Source organism: Mandrillus leucophaeus, unplaced genomic scaffold, assembly GCF_000951045.1.
Source record: "Mandrillus leucophaeus isolate KB7577 unplaced genomic scaffold, Mleu.le_1.0 Scaffold335, whole genome shotgun sequence".
Taxonomy (NCBI): domain Eukaryota; kingdom Metazoa; phylum Chordata; class Mammalia; order Primates; family Cercopithecidae; genus Mandrillus; species Mandrillus leucophaeus.
Genome location: NW_012103532.1, coordinates 895,268 through 917,417, shown reverse-complemented (window position 1 = coordinate 917,417; position 22,150 = coordinate 895,268). Strand labels below are relative to the sequence as shown.

Here is a 22,150-nt window from a genome sequence, read left to right as displayed (position 1 = left end):
ATAAAAGGGATATATTGAATTGAACACTTTGTCACTAGGAAATACTTTTCATCTATATTGATTTTTTTTTTTTGGGGGGGGGACTTAAAGTCAATGTTGCCTGATAATAACGTAGCTACACTTCTTCCCTTTTGGTTGATGTTTCAAGGTATGTATTTTCCATACTTTGACTTTCAGCCTGTTTCAATCTTTTACTCATGTATTTTTTTTTCTTAAATCCAATCTGATGGACTTCATCATTAAATTTTATTACTTAGTTCATTAAAATATATTGTAGCTACTGACATATTGTGTTTTATTTTTACTGTTATACTCTTTGCCTTCCATTTGTCCTGGCTTTTCTATATTCATTCTTTTTTTTTTTTTGAGATTGATTCTCACTGTGTCACCCAGGCTGAAGTGCAGTGGTGCGATCTTGGCTCACTGCAACCTTCACCTCCTGAGTAGCTGGGATTACAGGTGCGTGCCACCATGCCTATCTGATTTTTGTATTTTTAGTAGAGATGGGGTTTTGCCATGTTGGCCAGGCTGGTCTCAAACTCCTGATCTCAAGTGATCCGCCCACCTCAGCCTCCCAAAGTGCTGGGATTACAGGTGTGAGCTATCGCGCCAGGCCTGATCTTGCTTTTTTTTGGGAGGGGGAGGTTATAATTAAAACTAGTCTATTGTTTGACTTCAGTTGTACTTATACAGCGTTTTACTTTTTTTTCTTTTTGAGATGGAGTCTTGCTGTGACGCCAGGCTGGAACACAGTGGTGCAATCTTGGCTCACTGCAACCTCCTACACCCTGGTTCAAATGATTCTCTTGCCTCAGCCTCCTGATCCTCTTTACAGACACGCGCCACCATGCCCAGCTAATTTTTGTGTTTTTAGTGGGGACACAGTTTCACCATGTTGGCCAGGATGGTCTTGATCTCCTGACTTCATGATCCACCTGCCTCGGCCTCCCAAAGTGTTGGGATTATAGGTGTGAGCCACCACACCCAGCCTTAAATTTAGGTTTTGTATCACTTTGTCCAAAACTATTACCATAATCCATTTCAATTCATAAGACTGAAATAAGTGCTTGAGGTATTTGAAGTTCTGTTGGAGGTTTAGTTGAAGAGCAAGAATAAATGTAACATGGGTTTAGCACTTAAGGACTTTTTTTTTTTTTTGAGACAGTCTCGCTCTGTTGCCCAGGCTGGGGCACAGTGGCACAATCTCGGCTTGCTGCAAGCTCCACCTCCTGGGTTCCTGCCATTTTCCTGCCTCAGCCTCCCAAATAGCTGGGACTACAGGCGCCCACCACCACACTGGGCTAATTTGTTGATTTTTAGTAGAGACGGGGTTTCACCGTGTTAGCCAGGATGGTCTCGATCTGCTGACCTTGTGATCTGCCCGCCTCAGCTTCCCAAAGTGCTGGGATTACAGGCTTGAGCCACCACACCTGGCCAAGGACTTTATAATCTGGTATGACATGAGGCACAGGTTTCTGTAATATTAGAGTAGAATGTGATAAGTAGCAGCTACAAGAAGGATGGTATATTTATAAAATACTTGAATAGAAACACTGAGAAAATCATGAAACACAAACTATTTGTCTTATGCAACCTAGCTGTATTAGACCATTTTAATGCCACTCATAAAGACATATCTGAGACTGGGAAGAAAAAGAGGTTTAATTGGACTTATAGTTCCACATGGCTGGGGAGGCCTCAGAATCATGACCGGAGGCAAAAGGTACTTCTTACATGGCAGTGGCAAGAGAAAATGAGGAGGAAGCAAAAAGGAAACCCCTGAGAAAACCATCAGATCTCATGAGACTTACTCACTATCATGAGAATAACATGGGAAAGATGGCCTGATTCAGTTACCTCCCCTTGGGTCCCTCCCACAACACGTGGGAATTCTGGGAGATACAATTCAAGTTGAGATTTGGGTGGGCCAATCCATATCACTAGCATACTGAAAGATTTAAAAATATACATGATGATCTTTTTGGTTATGTATTCAGAATACCTGGCTGTTTGCAAGACAGTTGGAACTACTTTGAAGCCACTCTGAAGATGTCTGCTGAGAATTATCTCAACAAACAATGCTGTTGCTAGGATTACATATTAATGCCATCTTTATCTTGCCATATATCTTTATCAGTTTTCTTTCACTCTCTGCCACGGCTTTTTTTTTCATACTAAGCCTTCTAAGCCTGGCATATTTTACACTTATACTTCACATTTACAGCACATCTCAATTCAGAGTAGCCATGTTTCAGGTGCTAAATAGTGACAAATAGCTAATGACTACACTTTTGGACAATGTGTGTCTAGATGGTGAGATAGACTTTTCAGAAAACAAATAATTGGTATATTTGTTTAACTTTTTTGTGAAGTAACCGAAGAAGCCCCTACTGACTTGATCATAAGTAGGTGCCAGGGAGAGATTTAGATTTTCAAGAAAAGTTTCACTGAAAAGTCGTTTGAATGGTGTCTTCAACTATGAATATAAATTTGGTAGGTGAACAAAATAGGCCAGGGGAATAGTATGTAAATCATGATGCTGTATAAGAGTAGGATTTGTTCAGAGGCTTTCAAGTGTTTTATTGTTGTCAGAGAATAGGTATGTGTGTGCTAATGGAAGGTGAGACTGGAAGGATAGATTTTGAAGAATGTCCCAGATGCTAGTGATTCTTCACCAGTTCTTGTGTTATGAGTAATTTACCAGTAATGACAGTTAACCTCAGGATAAATTTTCTGAAGTGTAATTGATAGATCTAATAGAATGACCGTTTAATGTCCCCTCATACATTCAGGGAAATTCACGGGTTTGAACTAATTTACACTGCCTCTAGCAACTGTGCTGGTTTCAGTGCATGTTCAACTGCTGTAGTTAGTATAGTTTTAATGTGCTTATTTTGCTGTGTTAGGTTTGTATTTTGTTCACCAATTTATTATTGGTGGTTGAACATCTTTCTTATTAACACTGAAATTTTACTCCTGTCTAGTCCTTAGACCCCATTCAGGCCTTACCAGTTGTCTCAATAGAAGGATCCAGGGAGAATCAGACATTATACCTCAGTTTTCCCTTTTCTTTGAAGGAAAGGCCTTGACATTTTTGAAGATTACAGGTTGGTTATTCTGTAGAATGTCCCCCAACTTGGTTTTCTCTATTTCCTCATGATTAGACTCAGGCTACAGATCTTTGACGGGAACAACACTTCTCATTGCATGGGACTTTGATTTGTCTGATTACTAATGATGTTACTTTGATCATTTGATCAAGGCAGTGTCTGCCAGGTTTTACTGCTGTGAAGTTACTTTTCCCTTGGAAGTAATGTGTAGTTTATGGGGGAAGTATTCAGAAACTATCCCATTTACTACCACACTTTCCATTTATTCACTCATTTATTTATATCTGTATTGATTCATGATTTCTTATTTTGTCAATGGGTTTTAATCCATTGCTATTATTATTGGTATTGATGCTGAAATTACCCCATTTGGCCAGTGGGATCTCCTTCAATCTTGATCCTATGTCTTTTGGACATGTCTTTGGCATTCCTTGAGCACTTTCTTGCTTACTGCCACAAGATATTCCAGATTCATCCTGTACTTTTTCTACCCCTGTGCTGTAATTAGTGAATTACAATTCTCCAAAGATGTCTGGTTCCTTTTATTGGAGAATGGTATTAGAGGTCAAGAGCTAGGTGCTAGAAACGTTCATACCACTGGGGAGGGAAGATGTTCACTGCTCCAAGGCCCTCTCAGTAGATAGAATTGCAGAGCTAGGGAGTATGCATCTGCGTGGGACACACACCATGCATGTATGTCCATGTCTTCGGAAATCCATTAGTTCACTCATACTTACAGTTTATTATTTTTGAAACGGAGTCTCGCTCTGTCGCCCAGGCTGGAGTACAGTGGCATGATCTCGGCTCACCTCAACCTCCACCTCCTGGGTTCAAGTGATTCTCCTGCCTCAGCTGCCCAAGTGGCTGGGGACTACAGGCGCACCCCACCATGCTGGTCTAATTTTTGTATTTTTTTGGTGGAGATGGGTTTCACTATGTTGCCCAGGCTGGTCTCAAACTCCTGACCTCAAATGATCCGCCCACCTTGGCCTTCCAGAGTGCTGAGATTACAGATGTGAGCCACCGCACCTGGCCCAGTTTCAATCCACAGAGTTCATTCAAACTTTTTCCATTTCCATATTTGCCATCTCCCTTCTCTGCCAAATGAGAACTCTGGGTCCCATTGTCTTTAATAAATCTTTAAAAAAAAAATGTTATTTTTTTTAAAGAGATGGGGCTCACTCTGTCACTCAGGCTGAAGTGCAGTGGAGGAATCATAGCTCACTGCACCCTTGAACTCCTGGCCTCAGTCGATTCTCCTGCCTCAGCCTCATGAGTAGCTGGGACTATAGGCACCTGCCACCACATCTGGCTGATTTTAAAATTTTTTGTAGAGACAGGATCTCACTGTGTTGCCCAGGCAGATCTCAAACTCCTAGCCTCAAGTGATCCTCCTGCTTCTGCCTCCCAAAGTGCTAGAGTTACAGGCATGAGCCACTGCGCCTGGCCCTTAATAGATCTTATTGATCTATCCCTCTCTATATAGCAAATCTCCCGTTGCTGCTTTGAACCCTTTTACATGGAGGTGCTGTCACTGTGCTCAGGCTCCTACTTTCCCTGCCAGTCCTCTGCCCCCATGGGTGCCCTCCTCACCACCCTCAGCCTTCAACATCCTGTGCAAGCTGGCCCTGCCTGCGAATGGCCTCCTCACATAGTTTCTATTCTGACAGCCATGCAGGTACCCTGGGATGTGGATACCTACGTGGTGGATATAAGAGTGAATTTTTCAGGAAGGGAAGAGAACTCTGATTTCCTAAGTTTTACTCTAATGGTTCTAGCTGTGGGATTATTTTGACATTCTTTGAGTCCTTTCAATTTAGGTGTTATATTTTCTCTAATTCTGGGAAATTTAGTCATTATTTCTGCAACTATTTCTTCACTCTCATTTGTGTTTTTCTCTCCTCCTGTGTAAGCTATTGTGTGGCAGTTGATTTCCCTCATTTCTCTATTTGATCTCTTGCTTTTTCTTTTATGTATTTTGTCTCTTTCTACTGTCTTTTGGCAGAGTATCCCAAATCTGATATTTTAGCTTATTAATTTGTTCAACTGTATCCTTTCTGTTCTTCAGTTGATCTATTAAATTTCATTATTTCACCAATCGTATCACATTATTTCAGTGACTATATTTTGTCTGCCTATTTTTACACCCTACACTAGGACCAAATTTTCCTGTATTATTCCAGGGATTTCTGTCTGTGTGTAAACACAAATCAGTTTTTTTGTTTGTTTGTTTTGTTTTGTTTTGTTTTGAGACAGAGTCTCGCTCTGTCACCCAGGCTGGAGTGCAGTGGCGTTATCTCTGCTCACTGCAAACTCTGCCTCCTGAGTTCACGCCATCCTCCTGGCTCAGCCTCCCAAGTAGCTGGGACTACAGGCGCCCGCCACCACACCTGACTAATTTTTTGTATTTTTAGTAGAAGCGGGGTTTCACCATGTTAGCCAGGATGGTCTCGATCTCCTGACCTCGTGATCTGCCTGCCTTGGCCTCCCAGAGTGCTGGGATTACAGGCGTGAGCCACTGCGCCTGGCCACAAATCAGTTTTTAAAGTTTAGTTTAGGTTTGTATTGTACATATTGTCTGACAACTTACTGTTGTTTTTTCTTTTTACATGGCAGGTTTATGAAATTGATTACAACTGGAGATAGTTTCAATTCAGTATAGTTTTAATACACCTCTGTGTGTATACGTATGTGTGTATTATGTGTGTGTGTGATTTTATATCCCTTTTATACTGAAGTGTGCTCATACCATTGCCTCACCTTCTTAAACACAGTTGTGAGTTAGTGATTGGGTAGAGTGCAGTGGTTAGTATTCCTAACCATTTTCGTCTTTGAGGCCTTTAGGTTGTTTTCAATTTTTAAATGTTATGATACTGAAACAAATACATGGATAAGGTGTTTTCCATTTGTGGGATCATTTTCCAGAAGGATTTATAGAATGGATCAAATTAACAAATAAATAAATAAATAAATAAATATTTTTAGATTGTTAACCATGTAGAGGAATGCCTAGAACCTAACAGGCATTTAAATAATATTTATTAGATGAAAGGATATTATGAAAACTGCTTTATAATATGGTTCCAATTTTCATCCATACCAATGATAGGAGATGATCTATTTTCTTTCCTTTTTTTTTTTGTTTTTTTTTTGAGATGACGTCTCAGTGTGTCGCCTAGGCTGGAGTGCAATGGCACATCTCGGCTCACTGCAGCCTCCACCTCCCGGGATCAAGCAATTCTGCTGCCTCAGCCTCCTGAGTAGCTGGGACTACAGGTGCCCACTGCCACGCCCGGCTAATTTTTGTATTTTTAGTAGAGATAGGATTGCTCCATGTTGGCTGGGCTGGTCTCGAACTCCTGACCTCAGGTGATCTGCCCACCTCCTCCTCCCAAAGTTCTGGGATTACAGGCGTAAGCCACCGCGCCCGATGAGATGATCTTACAGTATCTTACACTTAAATTATATTTTTATGATTTGATTGTAATCAGAAGAATTCTATATCTGTCTTGGATAAAAAATACTATCAGATGATATAACTAAGGTTTTTTTCTATTTTTATTTTTACCTACTGGATGAATGAACATATGTTTTCTTACAGGACTGAATTTGCTCTTCAAGAAATCATGTCCTCTGGAGGTGCTGAAGATGATATCCCACAGGGAGAGAGGAAAACAGTTACAGATTTTTGTTATCTTCTGGATAAATCTAAGCAACTGTTCAATGGGTTAAGGTGAGTGGACTCTTGGTGCTTTGAACTTTTCTTTAGTTCTGCATTTTTTTTTCTGGCTGATGTGTGGTAAGTTTCTGAAAATTATAGGTAGAATGTCATATGCATTTCTGTATTAGAGTAATCATGGTTTTTTTCTTTGACATCATTTTTTAAATTCTTAGATTAAAGAAACAGTAGGAAAAGAGGATAACTTACACTGTTTTAGTCAAGTTAGAAAGAGCTATTTTGTGAGATGGTTTTGTATGCATTACTCACACCAGATCTGATTTTCATCTGGTTTTGCACGTTAGGGTGTTGAGGTCTGAGGAGCCTAGAAATGCATATGCAATTGAATGTGGAGCCTCCTATTGCATTTTTGTAATTTGTTTACTTGCTTGTTTCTTTTATTCTTTCTTTCTGTGCTTTCTGGAATGAAATGTCTGTGCCTAAAGTAATGATGGGCCACCAGATCGGGGTGGTGATGGCGGGGGGTGGGTAGAAAAAGTAATGATGGGGTGTTATAAACCATGCTATTTATGATTTAACCTATATTTCAGTTCTTGAGAGTTTTAGGATATTCAGACCTAAAGCTTCATTAGCTTAGTACCAGTTAGAAGAAAATTCATACAATAGGTAAAATTCTAGGGATAAACAGGTTTTATTTTTGAAAATTTATGTAGAAAGGAATGATTGTAAAGATACCAAGTTATTTTAATTTATGGTTTATGGATAAAAATGCAATCTTTTAATCTTACATTTTATAATTGTATTATGCATCACCAGGTTTGGACATATACTGGCAAGGTTTATTTTTAAACCAGATAATTTATCTTTTTTTAAAAAATGTGAATTTTTCAAATACCCTTCTGTCTAAAGCTGCCCTTTAAATCATTCTCTTTTTCCTATATTCATTTGATTTGCTTCTTGACAGTTACCACTCTTAAAATTATTTACTTGCTTATTATGTCTGTCCTGCATTAAAATGAAATGTCCCTAAGAGCAGGCCCCTGTTTGTTACTGTTTCGCTAGTTTTTAAGCCCATGTCTTGCACATTGTAAATGCTTTGTGAATATTTGTTAAACGGAGGATTCCAAAGACAGTATTCTTAACTCCTGCACTCTGCTGCTTCCTATTTTGTGCTGCAGAGGAGATGTTTGAGATCATGTTTTTCTTTGGCCTTATAAATTAATTGTGTCTTTTTAAATCATATTTTCTTTCACTATTTTAATTCAGAAGTTTTCCTTGGTATGCCTGGGGTTTAAATCTTTTGTTTTCCTGTAATACATTGTTTTAAACCTCTTAAATTTCCTTACTTAGACTTTTTTTTTTCTTTGCCTTCTAGGTATATTTTTTTTCTTCAACATTATTTGTCACCCAGTATGTACCACATTCTGTATTGGGTACGAAAATTCAGAGATAAAGCTAACAGTCCCTGCCCTCAATTACTCTATGACGCAATTATAAAAAAACAAAACCCAAAGCAAACGTCTGCTCACAGCTAGCCTCAGCTTTAGCACATCTAGTGAGCCTGTTTCCCACATATCTGTGTGCCTGTTGAAATTAAGTAAAAAGTTAAAAGAGGCCAGGCGCGGCGGCTCATGCCCATAATCCCAGCACTTAGGGAGGCTGAGGTGGGAGGATCACTCGAGCCCAGGAGTTTGAGATCAGCCTGGGCAACATGGTGAAACCTCATCTCTACAATAACATGAAAAAATTAGCTGGATGTGGTGGCGAGTGCCTAAAGTCACAGCTGCTCAGGAGTCTGAGGCGAGAGGATTGCTTGAGCCCAGGAGATCGAGGCTTCAGTGAGGTGTTATCACACCGCTGCACTCCAGCCTGAGTGACAAGAGCAAGACCCTTAACCAAAAAATAAAAATAAAATCTTAAAGGGATTGTAGATTTAAAGGTAGGAAGACATTTAAAAGCTTGCATTTAAATCCCTTGTGTAACTTCTGGCACATGGGCTCTCAAACTTAAAACACTGACGTAGTTATAATAGCTCGGACCCCTTTTTTTTGAGACAGTTTTATGGAGCTGTATTGACACACAATAAAATTTGCCCATTCAGCGTTTATAGTTGAAAAGTTTGGTATGTTTGCAGGGTTTTGCAGCTATTACTACAATTTAATTTTAGATCATTTTAATCACCCCCGAAAGAAATCCGGTTCCTATTAGCAGTGATTCTGCATTCTTCCAGACCTTAACCCCTGACAACCACTAATCTACTGTTTGTCTCTATGGATTTACCTATTTTTGATATTTTATATATTAAATAACTGGAATCATACAATATGTGGTCTTCTATCATGCACTTATTTTGTTAACATAATGTTTTTGAGGTTCATCTGTATTGTAGCACATATCACTACTTTTATTACTGATTAATATTCCATTGTAAGGATTTATCACAATTTGTCCAGTCATCAGTTGGTGACATTTGAGTTTTTTGGCTATCAAGAATAATAGTCCTGTGAACATTTGTATACAAGTTTTTATGTGAGCATTTCTTTTTTTTTTTGAGACGGCGTGTTGATCTTGTCATCCAGGCTGGAGTGCAATGACACAATTTCGACTCACTGCAACCTCCGCCTCCTGGGTTCAAGCGGTTCTCCTGCCTCAGCGTCCCGAGTAGCTGAAATTACAGATGCCTGCCCTGCCCAACTAATTTTTGTATTTTTGGTATAGACAGATTGGCCAGGCTGGTCTCAAACTCCTGACTTTGGGTCATCCACCTGCCCTGGCCTCCCAAAGTGCTGCGATTACAATTCTCTTGGCCATGTACCAAGGGGTAGAATTCCTGGGTCTTATGGTAATTCTGTGTTTAACCTTTTGAGGACCTACCAAGCTGTTTTCCAAAGTGGCCTCATCACAAGTAATGTATTCCAGTTTCTCCTCCTTCTCACCCATACTTATTATTTTCTATCTTTTTGATTATAGACATCCTAGTGGATGTAAATGGTATCTCTTGGTGGTTTTGATTTGAATTTCCCTAATGTTGGGCATCTTTTTATACACTTGTTAGCTATTTCTGTTTCTTCTTTGGGAAAACATCTGTTCTAATTCTTTGACTAGTTAAATATTGGATTAGTTTTAAAACTATTAATTTATAATTGTTTATATATTCTGGATACAAGTCCCTTGTAAGATGTGTGATTTGCAAATATATATTCTCTTACTCTGTGGAATGTCTTTTACTTTCTTTTCTTTTTTTTTTTTTTTTTGAGACGAAGTCTCACTCTTGTCTCCTAGGCTGGAGTGTGATTGTGTGATCTCACTCACTGCAACCTCCGCCTCCCGGGTTCAAGCGATTCTCCTGCCTCGGCACCCACGGCCCCCACTCCCCGAGTAGCTGGGATAACAGGCGCATGCCAGCATGTCCAGCTAATTTTTGTATTTTTAGTAGAGACAGGGTTTCACCATGTTGGCCAGGCTGGTCTAGAACTCCTGACCTCATGTGATCCACCCGCCTCAACCTCCCAAAGTGCTGGGATTACAGCCATGAGCCACTGTGCCCAGCATGTCTTTTACTTTCTTAATGATATCCTTTGAAGCACAAATGTTTTTAATTTTAATACAGTTAAACTTGTCATTCTTTTCTTTCATTGCTTATACTTTTGGTGTTGTGTCTAAGAAATCATTGCCTAACCTGAAAACTTATCCTGTGTTTTCTTCTAAGAGTTTTATAGCTTTAGCTCTTACATTTAGGTCTGCAATCCATTTTGAGTTCTTTTTATTTTAATTAATTTTTTTGAGATGGAGCCTTGCTCTGTCCCCTAGGCTGGAGTGCAGTGGCATGATCTCGGCTCTCTGCAGCCTCTGCCTCGCGAGTTCAAGCAATTCTCCTGCCTCAGCCTCCCTAGTAGTTGGAATTACAGGTGCGTACCACCATACTGTATTATTTTTAGTAGAAACGAGATTTCATCATGTTGGCCAGGCTGGTCTTGAACTCCTAACCTCAAGTAATCTGCCTGCCTCGGCCTCCCAAAATTCTGGGATTACAGGCATGAGCCACCATGCCCAGCCCATTTTAAGTTAATTTTTGTGTATGGAATGAGATGTTAGTTTTATGTTATTTTTTTAATGAGAAAAACATTTCCAATTGTTTTGATTATTGCATATTTTTCATTTTTTCTTTTTAAACATTGATACATAATAATTTTACATATGTGTGGAGCACATGAGATATTTTGATACATACATACCATTGTAATGATCACATTATGGATTTGGGATATCCATCACTTCAAACATTCATCATTTCTTTCTGTTGGGAACATTTCAAATCTACTCTTTGAGCTGTTTTGAAATATAAATCTTATATCCCAGGTATGGAGTAGTATCTTTCTAAGGTGCTGTTTTAAAATTTGACAATACTAATAATGATAAATTTTGGTCTATCACCTGGAGGAGTGGATAAGCAAATATACCAGGGATATATTTTCAGTGTTTTATTGAACGATCCTCTTCAATTTAAATAAGCTATAATTGGCCGGGCGCAGTGTGGCTCACGCCTGTAATCCCAGCACTTTGGGAGGCTGAGGTGGGCAGATCGCCTGAGGTCAGGAGTTCGAGACCAGCCTGGCCAACATGGTGAAACCCCATCTCTACTAAAAACACAAAAATTAGCCAGGCATGGTGGCACACTCCTGTAATCTCAGCTACTCGGGAGGCTGTGACAGGAAAATCGCTTGAAGCCGGGAGGCAGAGGTTGCAGTGAGCCGAGATCACGCCACTGCACTCTACCCTAGGTGACAGAGCAAGACTCTATCTATAAATAAATAAAGAAATAAATAAGCAAGCCAGCCAGCCAGCCATAATTATTTATTCAAAAATAGTTCTGTGGTGAGTAAAGTATATATCTTCTGAATACTTTTGGATTTTTGTTTGAGAGAGATGTGGTTGTCCAGTATAGCAGCTGTACTGCTTTCTTTTTTTGTTTATGTAAATGAAAGTATCTCCAGGAGCAGTGGATGATACCTGTAATCCCAGCACTTTGGGAGGCCAAGGCAGGAGGATCACTTGAAGCCAAGAGCTCCAGACCCGTCTGGCGACATAGGAAGACTCTGTCTACCAAAAATTTCAAAATTAGCTGGGTGTGGTGGTGTGCGCCTTTAGTCCCAGCAACTTGGAGGCTAAAGTGGGAGGATCACTTGAGCCCAGAGGTTTGAAGCTGCAGTGAGCTATGTTATGCCACTGTACTCCAGCCTGGGCAATGCAGTGAGACCCTGTCCCTTTTATAAAAAGAAAAGAGAAAAAAAGAAGTGTTCTTTGTTCAATATTAGACCTTGATTAGAAGGGGCTCTCTTTATCAGTTTTGTAGGCCTTCCTTAAAGTTCCCTGTGGTGGTGGGTTGGAGGTGTGTGTTGGCATTCTTGTCTACACTACTCTCCCTGTTTCCTGGCTAAAGAAGATCTTTGAGTTATGTCAATCAAAAACCTCTTTTCTTTCGAGTGTTGATGTTGCTTTATGAGCATTTCTTTAGAAAGAGACAAGATGGCCGGCTGCAGTGGCTCAAGCCTGTAATCCTAGCACTTTGGGAGGCTGAGACGGGCGGACCACAAGGTCAGGAGGTTGAGACCATCCGGCTAACACAGTGAAACCCCGTCTCTACTAAAAAATACAAAAAACTATCCGGGCGAGGTGGCGGGCACCTGTAGTCGCAGCTACTCGGGAGGCTGAGGCAGGAGAATGGTGTGAACCCGGGAGGTGGAGCTTGCAGTGAGCTGAGATCCGGCCACTGCACTCCAGCCTGGGCGACAGAGCGAGACTCCATCTCAAAAAAAAAAAAAAAAAAAAAGACAAGATTTATTTTGGAATAATTATGAGGTTTTTTTGGTTGCTACCCACCCCCACCCCCTTATTTAAATTGGTCTGAGTAGGTCCATGGTCCTTATAGAGAAAAAGAAATGTTTTGGTAGTGGTCTGGACCAGCATTGGAGTTTGGGAAAATGGAATGAAGTGGGATCCAGCTGTAATAGTGTCAGTTTTTTATATTAAGCCCTTCCCTCTAGCAGTCTTCTCACTGTTAGTGCTTGTCTTTTTTTTTTTTTCGTCTCGTTTTCCACATGTTCTGACATGCCTTTCTTTTTGCTTGCTTTCTTCAATTCACGAACTGTGTATTAAACTTATTACTGAAGTATAATTGACTTGCAGAAAAGTGCACATGCTGTAAGTGTATTTTTAAGAAACTGAACACATCCATGTGACTTGTATTCAGATGAAGAAGTAGAACACACAGCACCTCAGAAACCTCCCCTGTTGTGTTCCCTGTTACTTGGACTTTTTAACTCTTTATGAGCTGAGTGAAAAAGGGCATTTCAGTGCATGAAAGGTTTCAGATTTTTGTATAATGTCTCATTTGGGGTATAATAAATTCTCTTTTTACTCTTGGACGTGTATCTTTCCAAGTTATATTAAGCTGTTCATCTAAGTTGTCAGAGCCTTTCATTTTCCCAGCTGTGAATATCTTAATGGAGTGTTTTTCTCGACTGAAAATACCTTCTTATAATATGTGCATAATAGTTTATCTCTTCCTTCCACTCACTGTGTAAGAAAACATATTCCAAAAAAATAAGAATTGGATGAAGTGAATGATGTTTCGCATATAATGGCTCTTGCATGTAGTTACAATAGTAATGAAGTGAGAATAATGTTAGAAAAAGCTTTGAATGCTGTCAGAAAATGATCAAAAGCCCAAGTGCTTGCAGGGTTCTGGTTGCCATGGTGACTAAGACTGTCAAAGCAGAATGGAATACTTAGTGGGATTATATAAGGCAGCATCTCGAGACATGTATTTGAGAAACACAGCTGTGTCTATCAGTGATATCCCTAACTTGCAGTGTTTTGCAAAAGGAGAGGCCTCCAAGTCGCTAATTATTTGACTCCAGAGGAGCAAATACACAAAGCCAAAGAAGCCTTGGAGGCCACTGATAGTATATATAATGCTATTATTACAGTACATATAATCGTATATATAGTGTGAGTATGTGTGTATATATATTTTTTTAATTGGGAGGTGCCCCAAAGTGAAGTGTAATAGTCTTAAGTGAAAATAATTACAGAATTTATTTTTATTAAATATGCTCCCAGCCAGGCGCGGTGGCTCACGCCTGTAATCCCAGCACTCTGGGAGGCCAAGGCAGGTGGATCACATGAGGTCAGGAGTTTGAGACCAGCCTGATCAACATGGAGAAACCCTGTCTCTACTAAAAATACAAAATTACCTGGACGTGGTGTCACATGCCTGTGACCCCAGGTACTTGGGAGGCTGAGGAAGGAGAATCGCTTGAACCCAGGAGGCGGATGTTGTGGTGACCCGAGATTGTGCCATTGCCTCCAGCCTGGGCAACAAGAGCAAAACTCCATCTCCAAAAATAAAATAAAATGAAATAAAAATCAATAAATATACTCTCAGTATTCAACTTAAGAAAGAAAGTTTCTATAATGCTTCCTTTAGAAGCCTGTTTTTAGGATTCCCTTTTTCCTAAAGAGGAGAGGACAACTGAGAAATTAACAGTTTGTTCCACTGACCCTCCCCTGCCCTTTTCTTCTTCTTCTCTTTTCTTCTTTCCTCCCCTTCTCCTCCTTCTTCAGAAAATTAACATTCTCTTAGAGGCTAGTTCTGCAAACTGGTAATGGCAAGGTTATTGTTATTGAAATAAATAACCATGTTATTTTAAAGAGTATACCCTAAACTGTCTGAACAAGGCTGTGGTATAGGCTGTCATTTTATATGGCTTACCACCAAAAGAATTGGACTTGCCTTTGAGGTAGACTGCCACCAGAGTTCAGTAGGTATCTTGATTGCATGCTCTCGAAAATCATTGATTGACTAGGCTGGGCATGGTGGCTCTTGCCTGTAATCCCAGCACTTTGGGAGGCTGAGGTGGGTCGATCACTTGAGGTCAGGAGTTCGAGACCAGCCTGACCAAAGTGGTGAAACTCCATCTCTACTAAAAATACAAAATTAGCTGGGCGTAGTGGCACACACCTGTAATCCCAGCTACTTGGGAGACTGAGGCAGGAGAAGTCGCTTGATCCCAGGCAGCGGAAGTTGCAGTGAGCCGAGATCGCGCCATTGCATTCTAGCCTGGGCAACGAGAGTGAAACGCCATCTCGAAAAAAAAAAAAGAAAATCATTGACTAATAGAAATTTAATATAAGCCACAAATGTTATTTTAAATTTTCTAGCCACATTAAAAACTAAAAAGAAACAAGTGAAATTAATTTTAATAATATTTGATCCAATAAATCAAAAATATTCCACTTCATCATAAATCGATAGAGAAAAATTAGTGATGAGATATTTTACATTGTTTTTTATGCTAAGTCTTTGAAACTCGGTGAGTATTTTATACTTACATACATTTCAGGTAAGATGAACTACATTCAAGTGCTTAGTAGCCATGTGTGGTTGTTTGCTCAGGCAAAATTCCTCCCAGTTTTAGTTTCTGTTCTTCTAATGACCCACTGTGCTTTCTGGTGAATCCATATTGCCTATTTTGGGATTGTCTTCTTCACTGGTCCATGAGATGTTCCCAGTTTTGCTTCCTGTGTCTCCTCCAGCATAGATGCTAATAGCATGCAGGTCTTTTGGCTGTTGGTAATTTGTCTCCAACCACCCGTATTTTGGGATTTGATGGTTACCATATTACGTTATTAGTTTGCTATGGCTGCCATAATAAGGTGCCATAGACTGAGTAGCTTAAACAACAGAAATGCATTTTCTCACAGTTCTGGAGGCTGGAAGTCCAAGATCAAGATGTCAGCAGGTTCAGTTTCTTCCGAGCCCTGTCTCCTTGGATTGCAGATGGATGCCTCCTTCCTGTGCCCTCACATGGTCATCTTTGCATGCATTTGTGCCCTAGCGCCTCTCTGTATGTCCTAATGTCTTCTTCTAAGGGCGCAACTCATATTGTATTAAAACCTTTCCTAAAGGCTTCTTTTTAATTACCTCTTTAAAGGCCCTGTCTCCAGATACAGTGAAATTCTGAGATACTGGGAGTTAGAGCTTCAACATATGAGTTTTGGGGATAACAATTCAGCCCATAACCCGTGGTTTTATTGAAATGTTACCAGTGGGTTTTGCTTTATTATCTGTTTGTTCTGCCTGTGTTGGGAAGGTATCTGAATAGATTCAATACTATGCTGTCACCATTTCCCCAGAATCTAGAAAATAGACTATTTAAATGCTATACTAAAATAATAATAAAATTGATTAGTATATTCTATTATAATGTAGTATATTCTATCAAAGTCAGTTAACATGGTCTTATATGTTAGCTCCCTCTAAGATCTTGTCAGGTCTGACTAGAAACATAGAGCATCTTCCCCTTTAAAGCTGCTGGTAGAAGCTGGATCGGGAATTGGTTAGGGGAGAGGTAGTTGTAGTTAGTTCGTTTTTGTTTTTGTTTTTGTTTAAATTTCAGTAGGTTTTTGGGAAACAGGTGTGTTTGGTTCCATGAATAATTTCTTTAGTGGTGATTTCTGAGATTTTGGTGCACTTATCACCCAGGCAGTACACACTGTACCCAGTGTGTAGTCTTTTATCCCTCACGCCCCTCCTACCTTTTCCTGAGAGTCCCCGAAGTCCATGTGTCATTCTTTTGTCTTTGTATCCTCATAGCTTTGCTTCCACCTATGACTGAGAACATAGGATGTTTGGTTTTCCATTCGTGAGTTACTTAACTTGGAATAATGGTCTCCAATTCCATCCAGGTTGCTGCAAATGCCATTATTTCGTTCCTTTTATGGCCTATTTTATATATATATAATACCACCATATATATATGTCACAATTTATTTATCTACTTGTTGATTGATGGGCACTTGGGCTGGTTCCATATTTTTGCAATTGCAAATTGTGCTGTTACAACCATGTGTGTGCAAGTGTCTGTTTTGTGTAATGACTTCTTTTCCTCTGGGTAGATACCCAGTAGTGGGATTGCTGGATCAAATGGTAGTTTTACTTTTAGTCATTGAAGGAATCTCCACACTGTTTTCCATAGTGGTTGTACTAGTTTACATTCCCATCAGCTGTGTAAAAGTGTTCCCTTTTAGCCATATCCAATAGTGGTTAGTTTTTAAGATTCTTCAGGAGAAGTATAGAGAGAAAATTAAAAAGATATGTTAAGAACCCCAAAGAATTCATTAAATCCTTAAAACAATGTCATTAGTGTCTATTATCTTGGTTCTACAGATGAGAAAAACAAAGCTTTGCCAGATAAAGCCATAGCCTGTGTTAATGTGATAGATTATAATTAGAGAAGTGCTACTTCCGAGAAGTTTTTCCTCAATTTAGGAGTAAGGATTCCAAACACAGACGAATGTTTGACTCTAAGAATAGAGGCAGGCTAGGCACAGCGACTCATGCTTGTAGTTCCAGCACTTTGGGAGGCCAAGGCGAGAGGATTGCCTGAGCTCAGGAGTTTAAGACCAGCCTAGGCAACAAAATGAGACCCCGTCTACACAATGAAAAATATAGCTGGGTGTGGCTGTGCATGCCTGTAGTCCAGCTGCTCAAGAGGTTGAGGCGAGAGGATTGCTTGAAGCCAGGAGTGCAAGACCAGCCTGAGCAACACAGTGAGACCTCATCTCTATAGAAAATTTTAAAAATTAGCCGGCCAGGTGCGGTGGCTCATGCCTATAATCCCAGCACTTTGGGATGCTGAGGTAGGCAGATCACTTGAGGCCAGAGTTTGAGATCATCCTGGCCAACATGGCGAAACCCCATCTCTACTAAAAATACAAAAATTAGCTGGGAAAAAAAAAAATTAGCCAGGCATAGTGGTGCATGCCTGAAAATGTCACAGGATCCTTAGGGTGTTATTTTTCCAGCCAGAAACCTCTGTGACTAGTGGCACCTTTGCCCGAGTTTTGCTTGGGCTTACTGCGCTTGTTCCCCTACTCAGCCTGGCAGGTTATGCTTGGCTCATGCTACTGGCCCAGATCCCACACCTGCCAAGGATAGGCCAGGTATGGAGCAGTGAGAGGGGTGTTAGCGAATGGACATGGGGTCTGGCCACTGTGCACAGCCAAGCAAGCTAGCTGCCATGGTGGGGCAGGCATCTCCAGGCACTGGTGCCATACAAGGCTGCAGCTGGATTAGATGTACCTCAAGCGGCTTCCACTGCAGGCACCCACATCTGGGCAAGGGGAACATGATGGTGGTGCCCAGAAGCTTGGAGACGTCAGGAACTGCAGAGCCCCAAAGAGGATGTCACAGCCCTGTCTCAGGGAGCCCGTAGGTCTGGGCTCCCAAGGGGCCTCAGCGCTTTCTTTCTCGTCACCCACAATGTGGCAAGCAAGTGAGCATGTTTCAGTCCTGTTTGCGTTACCATTTTTTGAGTTCCAAAATTTGCTAGGTCTTGAGTTCTTGTCCTGCGCCCAGGAAGAATGAGGTATGTGGACAACTGGAGGATGAACAAGGTGGAGAGGAGCTTCATTGAGTGACAGAAGAGCTCTCAGGAGACCCCTAGTAGGTAACTCCTTTCTGCAAGCCGATTGTCCAGGCAAGTGTCCAGCTCTTAGCAGAGAGGAGACCTATAGTAGGTAGCTCCTTCCTGCAGGCAGATCATCCCAGCAAGTGTCCAGCTCTCAGAAGAAAGGAGAGCCATAGTGGGTAGCTCCTTTCTGTAGGCATGTCATACCAGAGAGGGTATGAGTCTGGCTTTCTGGGGTTTTTTGTGCTCAGAATGGAGGAAGTGTGTGCTGATTGGTCCATGGGAGACCACGGATGGGCCTGGAAAAAGCACCCTGAGTTCTCACTCTGGGCCATGGACTTCAACCAGAACTGGCAGCCTCAACCCTCCAGGCCCCCCTCCCATGCTCATCAGTACCCAAAGTCTGGAGAGGGCCGAGGCAGCAGGGAGCTTGTGTGTCAGTGCTACCATGAGCACACCCAGTCAGTTGTGACAGCTCCCAGGCTTGGCCACAACTTTGCTCCACCCCAGAGTGGGTGCCAGAAGCTGGGAGAGGCCAGGGAGCAGGAGCAGGTACTTTCAAGCATGTGGGGGCAGGGAGCTTCTTAAGACCCTGAGAACGCAGGGAAGCGTGGGTCCAAAGCCGCAGCTGGGTAGCTGCAGCTGGGCCCAGGAGCGCTGGACTCCCGCCCCTCCAACTCAGTAGGTGGCCTGGCTTCCAGCTGTTCCTGGCCTCCGCCCATTCTGCAGAGCATGCAGCCCTGGTCACAACTCCCCCACTGCAGTTGGCATCCCTGCAGCAGCTGCTCCAGATGGGCTGCCACCACCATCATAATCCCAGCTACTTGAGAGGCTAAGGCTTGAGAATCGCTTGAACCTGGGAGGAAGAGATTACAGTGAGTGGAGATCACACCACTGTACTCCAGCTTGGACAACACAGTGAGACCCTGTCTCAAAAAAAAAAATATTAGCTGAGTGTGGTGGTATGCACCTGTAGTCCCAGCTACTCAGGAGGCTGAGGCAGGAGAATTACTTGAGCCCAGGAGTTAGAGGCTGCAGTGAGCTATGATCATGTTATTGCATACCAACTTGGAGGAATAGAGTGAGACCATGTCTTTAAAAACAAACAAACAAACAACAATAAAAAAAAAACCCACTGGATCTACCAATGGGTAAAAGCAGATACTGGTGCTAAAACAAGGAAATGCTCAGTTGGGCTTTACAAGTCTCAGATGCCGTTTGATCTGTGTTGTATACACATGAACACGGAAACATGGATTGGAACAAAGATATCCCTGTAATATAGTCCTCTCTGTTTAAACAAGAATATGTGAGTGGGGCAGTGTGCTCTTTGACTGAAAACCTGATTCAGAGAAGTTGGCTTTTTCCTTTGCCTTTGACCACAGCTTTGTTGGAGGTCAGCAGCATCCTAAGAGCCAGGGAGCAGGCCAGGCACGGCGGCTCACGCCTGTAATCCCAGCACTTTGGGAAGCCAAGGCAGGTGGATCACTTGATGTCAGGAGTTCAAGACCAGCCTGGCCAACATGGCGAAACCTCGTCTCTACTAAAAATTCAAAGCAATTAGCTGGTAGTGGTGGCAAATGCCTGTAATCCCAGCTACTCAGGAAGCTGAGGCATGAGAATTGCTTGAACCTGGGAGGCGGAGGTTGCAGTGAGTCAAGATCATGCCACTGCACCCCAGCCTGGGTGAAGTGAGACTCTGTCTGGGGGAAAAAAAAAAAAAAAAGCCAGGGAGCAGAATGTGATTCCAGAAAAGAACTAAGAACTTTACTTGCATATAAAGTCTAGGTGGTTATGCCACATGGTAGGAAAAGAGGATTGGATTAGGAGGTAGGTTTGAATTTGAATCATAGCTCTACAGCTTACTGGCCATGATTCCTAAGTAACTTCCTGTATGTATGTTTCTTTTTGTATATGTATGTGTGTATATATACACACACATACTCCAGTGGAAGCTATGCATTTAGGGACTGGACTAAGGAAAGAGAAGTTAATGGAAGAGATTGTAAGGACAGAAAAAAGAGTTACAAAATGGTGAGAAAGTGGTGAACAGTGTAATGCCATAGAGAGGACTGATAAAGGAGGACTGAAAGCTGCCCCCTTGGACTTGGATTTTAGGTGTACGTAAGGATCAATGATCTTATCTAATTCAGTTTAGTAAAGATGGGGGATTTACAGAAAATTTACAGAGATTTCCTGAGTTTTGAGATCTCAACATTATATTTGAAACATCCCTGATAATCAGGTTTAATTATTTGCACTGCATTTCTTCCTAACATAGTCTCCTGAGTTCTATTGATACAATTGAGGATTTCAATAAAGAGAGATAAGTGTCACAGTTTTACTTTCCTCCAAAATCTTGGAAAAAAGAATATGATTAGCTAATTTATAACATAGGTGCCTTTGCAAAATGTGAAATATAAGGTCATTTAAATTATGGGATAATTCAGAGCCCTATTTAATTTAATTCTATGGACCATTAATTTCCCATCTTTGCTGACAGTAATAATGACCAAATGATATATTCAGAGTTCAAAATCAGAGTCAAGCTCTGAGTAGTAGAGGAGTTTTTTTGAAACTCTTTATAGATTACCTTAGTTAATTTTAGATGCTGATCATATAGTGGTTCGTATATTAACTTCTATGGTATGTCTCATTAGGAAAAGGATGATCATAGGAGTTTTCCTATGGGAAAACTTTAAAAAATTTAAACCTACTTTGAAAAAGAAACTGGTGTCTTGCCGGGCATGGTGGCTCGAGCCTGTAATCCCGGCACTTTGGGAGGCCGAGGCAGGTGGATCACCTGAGGTTGGGAGTTCAAGACCAGCCTGACCAACATGGAGAAACCCCGTCTCTACTAAAAATACAAAATTAGCCGGGATGGTGGCGCGTACCTGTAATCTCAGCTACTCGGGAGGCTGAGGCAGGAGAACCGCTTAAACCCGGGAGGCGGAGGTTGCGGTGAGCCGAGATCGCGCCAGTGCACTCCAGCCTGGGCAAAAAGAGCAAAACTATGTCTCCAAAAAAAAAAAAAAAAAGAAACTAGTGTCTTTATAAATGATTTAGACTGGAATAGTAGATGTTCTAATTTCTTTTGAGGAAAATAGTATAGCAGTTAGCTAACATTGTTCATAGCTATAAATCGGAAAATATTTATATATTACAACTTCCTGTTAGGAGCCCTAGTATAGCATTTTAGATTACTTTTTATGTACTTCTAGCCTGCAAACGAAGTCCCCTTCCTTTATAAGCCTTTTTACTTGACATCTGAAATAAAACACTGACTTCTAGTTCTGTTTTCTCCCTTAACAGGATGTATTACAGAGATTTATTAATTTTATCAGTTTTGGAAACTCAAAGAAACTTGCAGGCAAATGCTTACTTGAAAAATTGCCTGAAGACTTTATATAGTATCCTTAATGAAACACAGTAATTGTCAGTTGTCACAAGGTTGGTGTTGCTGACGAATGCTTGTACATAATAATACAGTCTTCCTAACAGCAGCAGCTTCATAAGAGTCTTAAAGTTTCTAGAAGCAACTTACATTTAAAAATATCTGATTAGGTCTTCCTAATGTAACCTCTCATTAGAGATCCATGGAGACATAAAAAGATGAAAACTTACAATAAATGTGGGGAAACTAATATCTATAGTTAACCTATTTCTGTAATCTGAAATGAATTTCAGCTTATAAGGAAAATGGAAATGGATTTTTAAAATGCAGTTTTCAACTTGCTAATTCTTGCTATTGTGCCTGAAAATTTCAGGTGGGAAAACATTTTGCTTTCTTATCCATTATCTTAACATCTGGTACAAAAATGCAGATCTTTTTTTACTCTTCACTTCCACCTACAGAAATTGACCTTTCATTCATATTGTATAGCTAT

At 40.9% G+C, this 22,150-nt stretch overlaps 1 protein-coding gene across 1 annotated transcript in view; it reads left to right on the top strand.

The window, feature by feature from the left end:
* The window catches only part of SCAI (suppressor of cancer cell invasion), a gene marked incomplete at its 5' end in the record, with an annotated part of 114,169 nt that overhangs the window by 2,374 nt on the left and 89,645 nt on the right, over positions 1–22,150 (top strand). The window contains 1 exon segment of the mRNA XM_011988698.1: positions 6,712–6,930. Coding sequence (XP_011844088.1) covers positions 6,712–6,930 — 219 coding nt within the window.